This window comes from Piliocolobus tephrosceles, chromosome 2 (assembly GCF_002776525.5).
Source record: "Piliocolobus tephrosceles isolate RC106 chromosome 2, ASM277652v3, whole genome shotgun sequence".
Classification (NCBI taxonomy): domain Eukaryota; kingdom Metazoa; phylum Chordata; class Mammalia; order Primates; family Cercopithecidae; genus Piliocolobus; species Piliocolobus tephrosceles.
This window is the reverse complement of record NC_045435.1, coordinates 35,594,655-35,603,354: the sequence shown is the minus strand read 5'-3', so window position 1 is coordinate 35,603,354 and position 8,700 is coordinate 35,594,655. Positions and strand designations below refer to the sequence as shown.

The window sequence follows — 8,700 nt, the reverse complement described above, 5'->3', positions numbered from 1 at the left end:
ATCCCTGGGAAAATAGGTCTGCAGCCAGAAAACTGAAGGTCAGAGAGGGTATGTTTCACAGTTAGTGGCACAACCAAGGCTTGGCATAGAGCCTAGGCTAAATAGTTCTTCTCTTGACATCAAATTGCCTATAAAATAGCATAGATTCGTTGAACGCGCGCGCGCGCGCGCGCGTGTGTGTGTGTGTGTGTACAGCACGGTTAGACCCAAAGGTTGCAATTAGCATAGCAGGGGTCCCTTTGTAATATGAATTTATTTTTATTTTTATTTATTTTTTTTTTTGAGACGGAGTCTCGCTGTGTCGCCCAGGCTGGAGTGCAGTGGCGCTATCTCGGCTCACTGCAAGCTCCGCCTCCGGGTTCACGCCATTCTTCTGCCTCAGCCTCCCGAGTAGCTAGGATTACAGGCGCCCACCACCTCGCCCGGCTAGCTTTTTTTTTGTATTTTTTAGTAGAGACGGGGTTTCACCGTGTTAGCCAGGTTAGTCTCGATCTCCTGACCTGGTGATCCGCCAGTCTCGGCCTCCCAAAGTGCTGGTATTACAGGCTTGAGCCACCGCGCCCGGCTGTAATATAAATTTATAACAGTTGGGGGGACTTAGATGTAGGGAAAAATATCAGTGGTATTAAAGTTTATAGCAGGTCGTTGTTTGGGACTGATCTCTGGCACTAGGCCTCAAGACAGTAGACAAAATCAGAATGGAGGCATTTGTCCTAGGTGCCACATAATTAAACTCAACTGTAAAAGAGGCCAGTTTTCCAACAAATAGGAGCAGGGGCCCATATACCTGTGCTGGCATGATAACGAAGCCCCCTCTGATGTAACTCTTTAAAGAAAGTAACTTCAAAATGACCAATCTGCTTTTTGTTCCTTATTTCAGCTTTTTTCAGCCCTTTTCTGCCTATAAGCCCAACCCCTTCTGCTCAGCTCATTGGAACACTTTTCTGTTTCATAGCTGAGATGCTGCCTGATTCATGAATCACTAATAAAAGCCAATTAGATTTTTTTTTTTTTTTTTTGAGACAGAGTACAGTCTTGCTCTGTTGCCCAGGCTGGAGTGCAGTGGCACAATCTTGACTCACTGCGACGTCTGCCTCCCGGGTTCAAGCGATTCTCCTGTCTCAGTCTCCCAAGTAGCTGGGATTACAGGAGTGCATCACCACGCCCGGCTAATTTTTGTATTTTTAGTAGAGACAGGGTTTCACCATGTTGGCCAGGTTGGTCTCGAACTCCTGACCTTGGGTGATCTGCCTGCCTCGGCCTCCCAAAGTGCTGGGGTTACAGGCATGAGCCACCAGGCTCGGCCAAGAACTTTAAACTAAATTTGGTGAAATTTTGTTTCTTGACAGTGGGCAACATGATACTGGACAATATAGGTATATAGTATAGTACAGGTATATATCTTTATATAGGTATATATAGGTCAGCGTAGATGTATTTAGTGATCATAGAACTACAAATACTTATTTTCTTTCTTTTTTTGAGACAGAGTCTCACTCTGTCACCCAGGCTGGAGTGCAGTAGCATGATCTCAGCTCACTGCAACCTCCACCTCCCAGGTTCAAGCGATTCTCCCGCCTCAGCCTCTTGAGTAGCTGGGATTATAGGCGAGCGCCACCACGCCTAGGTAATTTTTGTATTTTTAGTAGAGATGGGGTTTCACCATGTTGGCCAGGCTGGTCTCGAATGCCTGACCTTGTGATCCGCCTGCCTCGGCCTCCCAAAGTGCTGAGATTACAGGCTTGAGCCACTGCGCCCAGCCTTTTTTTTTTTTTTTGAGATGGAATTTTGCTCTTGTTGCACAGGCTGGAGTGCAATGACTCAATATTGGCTCACCACAACCTCCACCTCCTGGGTTCAAGCAATTCTCCTGCCTCAGCCTCCTGAGTAGTTGGCATTACAGGCATGTGCCACCACACCCGGCTAATTTTGTATTTTTAGTAGAGACGGGGTTTCTCCATATTGGTCAGGCTGTCTTGAACTCCAGACCTCAGGTGATCTGCCCGTCTCAGCCTCCCAAAGTGCTGGGATTACAGGCGTGAGTCACCGCACCCAGCCATATTTATCTATTTTCTAAAATGTATATGGTTATATCCCTAAGCTTTGTGGAAATATGGAAATACAGAGAAGTACAAGATCAAATCTGTGCTCCCAGGTGTTTAGAACTAGTAGGGAAGACAAATATGCTTCCTTAGAGATAGTTTACAATTTAAGGCAATAGTTAAGTGCCACTGGTTCCAGCGGAGGAAAAGATCAATATGAAGTGGAAATCTGGAGAAAGGGGTAGGAGGGGTGTATTTTGTACAGAAGAAAAGGATATGTTGCAGTTAAGGAATATTGTTCTGGACTCACTAAAAATATGGGAGCCATAATATGCAGAAGGTGGGGATCAAATTTAGCTTGACAGTAGTAGTGGCTTTAGGATGCACGTTGAGGAATGGTGGAAGAGAAAATAATGTTGATTACATAGGAATGGGCCATATCAGTCACATATTACACCCATACGGGCATTTGGTCTATATTCCACCAGGGCAGAACCACCCAGTTTTTGTATGAGTGAGGCTCACTTTGGGTGAACAGAGAGGAAGAAAAAATGTATCCCCAAAACTACAGCATATTTCTTCTGGAATCCAAATGAAACTTTAGTCAAATTTTTTTCTACTTCCAGGAAGGTGTGCAGTACAGTCATGTGTTGTTTAACAATGGGAATATGTTTTGAGAAATGTGTCAGGCAATTTTGTTGTTGTGTGAACATCATAGAGTATACTTACACAAACCTACCTAGTATAGCCTACTGCATACTGAGGATATTTGCTATAGCCTATTGCTCCTAGGCTACAAACCTATTCAGCATGTTAATGTACTGAATATGACAGGCAATTCTAACACAATGGTAAGTATTGGTGTATCTAAATGTAGAAAAGGTACAGTAAATGAGTAAAAATTATATACCTGTATAAGGCACTTACCGTGAATGGAGCTTGCAGGACTGAAAGTTGCTCTGAATGAGTCAGTGAGTGGTGAGTAAATGTCAACACCTAGGACATTACGCTACTATAGATTTTATAAACACTATAGTTAGACCATACTAAACTTATAAACAATTTTTCTTTATTCAGTAATAAATTAGCTTACTGTAACTTTTTACTGTACAAACTTTTTCATTTTTTTCAACTTTTTGACTTTGTAATAACACTTAGCTTAAAACGCAAGCACATTGTGCAGCTGTACAAAAATATTTTCTTTCTTTTTTTTTTTTGAGACAGTCTCACACTGTTGCCCAGGCTGGAGTGTAGTGGCGTGATCTCAGCTGACTGCAACTTCTGCCTCCCAGGTTCAAGCAATTCTCATGCCTCAGCCTCCTGAGTAGCTGGGATTACAGGTGTTCACCATAACACCTGGCTAATTTTTGTATTTTTAGTAGAAACAGGGTTTCACCATGTTGGCCAGGCTGCTGTTAAACTCCTAGCCTCCCAAAGTGCTGGGATTATAGACATGAGCCACTGCACCCGACCTATTTTCTTTCTTTCTATCTTTATTCTATAAGCTTTTTTTTTCCTATTTCTAAAATGTTTTATTTTCTTTTTCACTTTTTAAACTATTTTGTTGAAAACTAATACGCAAACACACACATGTGTGTTTGGGTCAGGCCTACGCAGGGTCAGGATCATCAATATCACTATCTTTCACCTCCACATCTTGTCCCTCTGGAAGATCTTTAGGGGCAGTAACACAGATGGAGCTGCCAACTCCTATGATAACAATGCCTTCTTCTGGAATACCTTCTGAAAGACCTGTCCAAGGTTGTTTTACAGTTAACTTTCATTTTTTAAAATAAGTAGAAGGAGTACAATCTAAAATAACAATAAACGTATAGTATAGTAAATACATAAACCAGTAACAAAGTAAGTTATTATCATTATTTAGTATGCTATACTGTACATAATTGCCTGTGCTATACTTTTATACAACTGGTAGTGCAGGTTTGTGTACACCAGGATACACTGCACTACAACATAAAGACAGCTACATCATTAGTCAATAAGAATTTTTCAGTTCTATTATACTCTCATGGGCTCACCATCATTTATGTGGTCTTTCATTGATTGAAACATCATTATGGGACACATGACTGTACTTAAAAATGAAAAAAAACACAACAGTTGTATGAGTACTGGCAGTACAGTTTCTACTGAATGAGTGTTGGTTTTGCACCATCATAAAATCGAAAAATTGTGAGTCAAACCACCCTAAGTTGGAGACTTCTTTGTATTCCGAAGTGACAGCTCTGTGATACTTTGGGACATTAGAAATATTTGGGAATATTAGTAAACTTACTGGTTTCGATATCAGTCATTCTGGCTCTAAATTCTAGTTCTGGCACTTACCAGCCAGGCTATTTTTTTTTCTTTTTTTTCTAGTATTATTATTATTATTATTATTATTATTATTTTTGAGACGGGGTCTCTCTCCGTTGCCCAGGCTGGAGTGCAGTGGCACGATCTCGACTCACTGCAAACTTGACCTCCAGGGCTCAAGTGGTCCTCCCACCTCAGCCTCCCAAGTAGGTGGGACTACAGGCATGAGCCACTGTGACCGACTGATTTTTTTTTTTTTTTTTTGAGGCGGAGTCTCGTTCTGTCGCCCGGACTGGAGTGCAGTGGCCGGATCTCAGCTCACTGCAAGCTCCGCCTCCCGGGTTTACGCCATTCTCCTGCCTCAGCCTCCTCCGGAGTAGCTGGGACTACAGGCGCCCGCCACCTCGCCCGGCTAGTTTTTGTATTTTTAGTAGAGACGGGGTTTCACCATGTTAGCCAGGATGGTCTCGATCTCCTGACCTCATGATCCGCCCGTCTCGGCCTCCCAAAGTGCTGGGATTACAGGCTTGAGCCACCGCGCCCGGCCGACCGACTGATTTTTTAACTTTTTTTTTAGAGACAAGGTCCCACTATATTGCTCAGGGTGGTCTCCAACTCTTGGGCTCAAGTAATCCTCCTGCCTTGGCCTCCCAGTGTTGGAATTGTAGTCATGAGCCATCCTGCCTGGCCAGGAAGGCTATTTTCAACAACTTCAGTTTCTTCTGTAAAATAGGAACCATAGTAGAAACTATCAAAATGTTGTGAGATTTAAATGAAATGTGTGAAGCTACTAATCCAGTGCCTGACACAACAAATTCTTAATAAAGGTTAATCATGCAGTCAATACAAACAACTTTCTATTAAGGAGCTTAAAATCTCTGGAGTGAAAGATTACACAAATGCTCCTTTTGACACTTTTACTTTTTCTAATACCAAACTATTGGCAATTTCTGAACTCATCATGACGTTGCTCACAGATCTTTACCTTTTTAATCTGCCACTTCTCCAGGAGGACTGCCATTCTCCCACAAAGCCCCTATGCCTTGTGGAATCTTGGCTGAAACCCCAAGCTCTTTGCAAAGCTTTTCTTGGTATTGACACCACCACCATCCGACAGAATTCATTAGTGTTGCATGCTATCTCTGGACCTTGGACATACTTTTAATATTGCATTTATTGTAACAAATGGTAATTACTGTATTTTCTTGGTGTCTCCTCTCTTCTACTAGACTCTGAGACTTTGTATCCACAGCATCTGTCTAGTTCTTAGCAAACAATAAGCGCAGGGTTGGATGCTGACGCATGACTTCATGACTTGGGCTCCCTCACTTAACAATGACGTCACCCTAGGTGACACCTCCTAATCTATACTCATCTGTAAATTGGGGGTGATAACTTGTACATGGTTATTACATGGAGTCCAAGAGACAACAAGAAGGATCAGTAGCACGGTGCCCGCACCTTGTAGCCGCTAGCTGACTGAGGCCAAAGGAGGAAATGCGTTGGCCAAGGCTGGCCGGAAGGGGCGGGACCGCGAGTCGAGAGGAGCAGGCGAACCCCACTGCGCAGGTGCAAGTGGGAAGGGTTGGCGTGCAGGCTGGTTCCGGTGGCCTACTAGCGGCTGGGGCGGACCGCGGTCGCGTAGCTGACGTCATCGCCGTGCGCTGCCACGTCTGCTCAGCTCCGCGGTAATGGAGGCTGGGGATGGGTGCTGAAGGTATCAGGCTCTGGCTCTAGCTTTAGCTCTGGCACTGGAACTGCTTCGGAGTCTGGGTCTGAGTCTGGCAGCCCGAAGCCTGGACACCTTTTCTTGATTCTCTAAGCGGGGGCTGCCTGCGTCCAAGCAGCTGGTTTGCAGCGTTTCAACGCGGGGAGGGAGTTCCCTTACCTGGGGTCCAGTCTGTAAAGTTGTCGCCGCTTTCTAGGGATCCCGCCCCACCGGCTGGGACTTTTCCATGCGTGAGTATTACTGAGCTGCCGCAAGGTCCAGCTGTCCTGGACCTGCCTCGGCCCTCTTGGATGTGCGGCGGAGACTGCTTTGTCCACCTCTCTGCGGACTTCTCTTTGGGACCAGTCTGCTGAAGTTTGTGGTCTCCTGCAGTCCACCCCACCCCACCCCATACTCTCACCTCTTCCGTCCCAGGTTTTTTCCTGCACTTTTCTTTCCCTCTGCTCGTTAATGGAGCAAGGACCAGCAGCCCCTGCATCCAGCGGTTTGAATGCTTTGTTTCACTTGGGATTAGTTTACAGCCGAAAGCTGTTAGGAATAGGGAGCACTTGAAAACAAGGGTTTTTCCAGTGTCATCCTTGGGGTTTTAGTTGTATTGTTTAGGAAACATTGGTATCCATATTGGCAGAATCATGATATTTGCCGGAGAATGATGAAAATAACTTTTTTTTTTTTTTTTTTGTCTCCAGTGAGAATCTTTATCTTTTACTTGCCTCTTAATCTTGCAGTTTCAGTAATTTCTATATGATTTTACACCAGCTTTTCTGGAGCGGACATCCACTTAAAGAGTTACTTTCAATATTTTAACCCTAACATATAGAGATACTACTTGAACAGTTTTACTTTTAAACAGTTAAGAGAACTACTGGTACCGTTTGATTCCACTTCCTCAGTCCTGACAACCTCTACAGAACAGGGAACACTTTTTTTTTTTTCCCCACAGTGAAGAAACACACTCAGAAGTTAACTTCTTCGGATAAGGTCAGATAATATGTGACCATCTGAACTCACAACCCATATCCCTTGATAACAAAACCTAATGTTTTATAAAATGCCGATTCTTCTATATTTCAAGGAATTTAAGTGTGAAACATTGAGCAGGAAATGTATAAGATATAATGTTTCTTTTAAACTTCTATCTGATTATAATATCTTATATACGATACGAATCAATTGACAAAAGACACAAATCATGACTTGCCTAAAGCTTAACAGAGCTTAGATCAGAACTTAGGGTTTGACCCATTAGAGTCTCAATGATCCTTTAATTCGAATAACGTAGGTAGTAGACACTGGGAACATTCGTTTGAAAATCTTCTTTTGTAAGGTCTGTTCACTCTTTCTTTCTCGTTGTTTTGTTGCCTACTTTAAAAATAGTCTACTGATATTTAAATGTTTTTGTTATCGTTCAGAATTGAAACTGGTTGACAACCATTAACCTGGGTTGCAACTACAGGTGGCACTGGAAGCAGACTGGTTCCTGGACATGCCCGGTGGAAGGAGGGGCCCTAGTCGGCAACAGCTAAGCCGTTCAGCTTTACCTTCTTTGCAGACTTTGGTTGGTGGGGGCTGTGGCAATGGAACAGGCTTGAGAAACAGGTAAAGAAAAAATAAGGCTATATATAATTTGTAATGTCCTATCATCAGTAAGACTAACATAAAAGTCATCTTGTCATTCAGATATTTGCTTATTGAGATTAATTCTTGACACTGAGGTAGAAATCCTGCCTTTGAAGACAAAATTCAGAATTTCAAAATACTTTGGAGGTAACAAGATGTGATATGGGGCCCACAAAGTGAAAGCAGTCCCATTCTTTCTTTTGGCCGATCATCTAAATTCTAGTTATCCCCTTTTTATCTATTAGAAGAAGGGAGAAGTGAATGAAAATACAAGGTAAGTGTGATGGTTTATCTACTTATAAGCATTCTTTTTTTAGAGGGCAAATTAAAACTCCCAGCTGAAATTATACGTCAGATTCCATCAAGAATTTTAAATTGTCAAAAAATTGTTTGGTCTTAATAAACATTAGCTGTTTATTAGCTGGGGTAGCTCATGCCATCAGGAGGTTTGATAATGTAGCAGTGCAAAGAGATGCTTTTACCTAATCAAGCATTTGCTCAAGATAATTTCTGCCAGCTAGTTTCTCCTTCCTCCCTGAAAAAAGTTTTTCTCTTGCCTTGATTTTAATTTTCAGAGCTAGCAATCACTACTGCTGTGTTTTCAGGCCCGATGGCATTAATGCACTTTTGTTTTCTAGGCCTGACCTTTGCCCTTTTTTTTTCCTGACTTTCCAATCCCTCTTCCAATCTTTAAAATTAGTTCTGATCTCATCATTTCAGTGGAGCTCTCCCTGAAATTCCAGTTTGAAGGGATTTTTCCAGTCTCCGATTCTCATACTAATTTTTAATCCAAGTTTTGTTTATGTATGTATATAGAACTACTTTATGCTAGAGTATATTTTACTCTGCTGTTCTTTGGATTTCCTTATTTTAAAAATGGTGATACTGTTTGCATCATAGCAGAATGTTGAAATAAATGAAGTAGTAAATTGCAGTAACTTTAAAAAACTTTACTGAATTTTACACATTTTCTACATATAATAAATATTATTT

General features: G+C 42.3%; 1 protein-coding gene across 8 annotated transcripts in view; it reads left to right on the top strand.

Annotated features, from left to right (window-relative positions):
* The first annotated feature begins 5,962 nt into the window (after positions 1 to 5,962).
* TMEM39A (transmembrane protein 39A) overlaps positions 5,963 to 8,700 on the top strand; it is a 37,291-nt gene continuing 34,553 nt past the window's right edge. For 3 of the 8 annotated variants that reach the window (XM_023213992.1, XM_023214000.1, XM_023213936.1), the window contains exons 1-2: positions 5,972 to 6,317; positions 7,500 to 7,686. In XM_023213992.1, coding sequence (XP_023069760.1) covers positions 7,574 to 7,686 — 113 coding nt within the window. In that variant the 5' untranslated portion in view covers positions 5,972 to 6,317; positions 7,500 to 7,573. Of the gene's footprint in view, positions 6,318 to 7,499; positions 7,687 to 8,700 lie in introns of all 8 variants that reach the window. The other 5 variants (XM_023213964.3, XM_023213946.1, XM_023213954.1 and 2 more) reach the window with 5 other exon arrangements.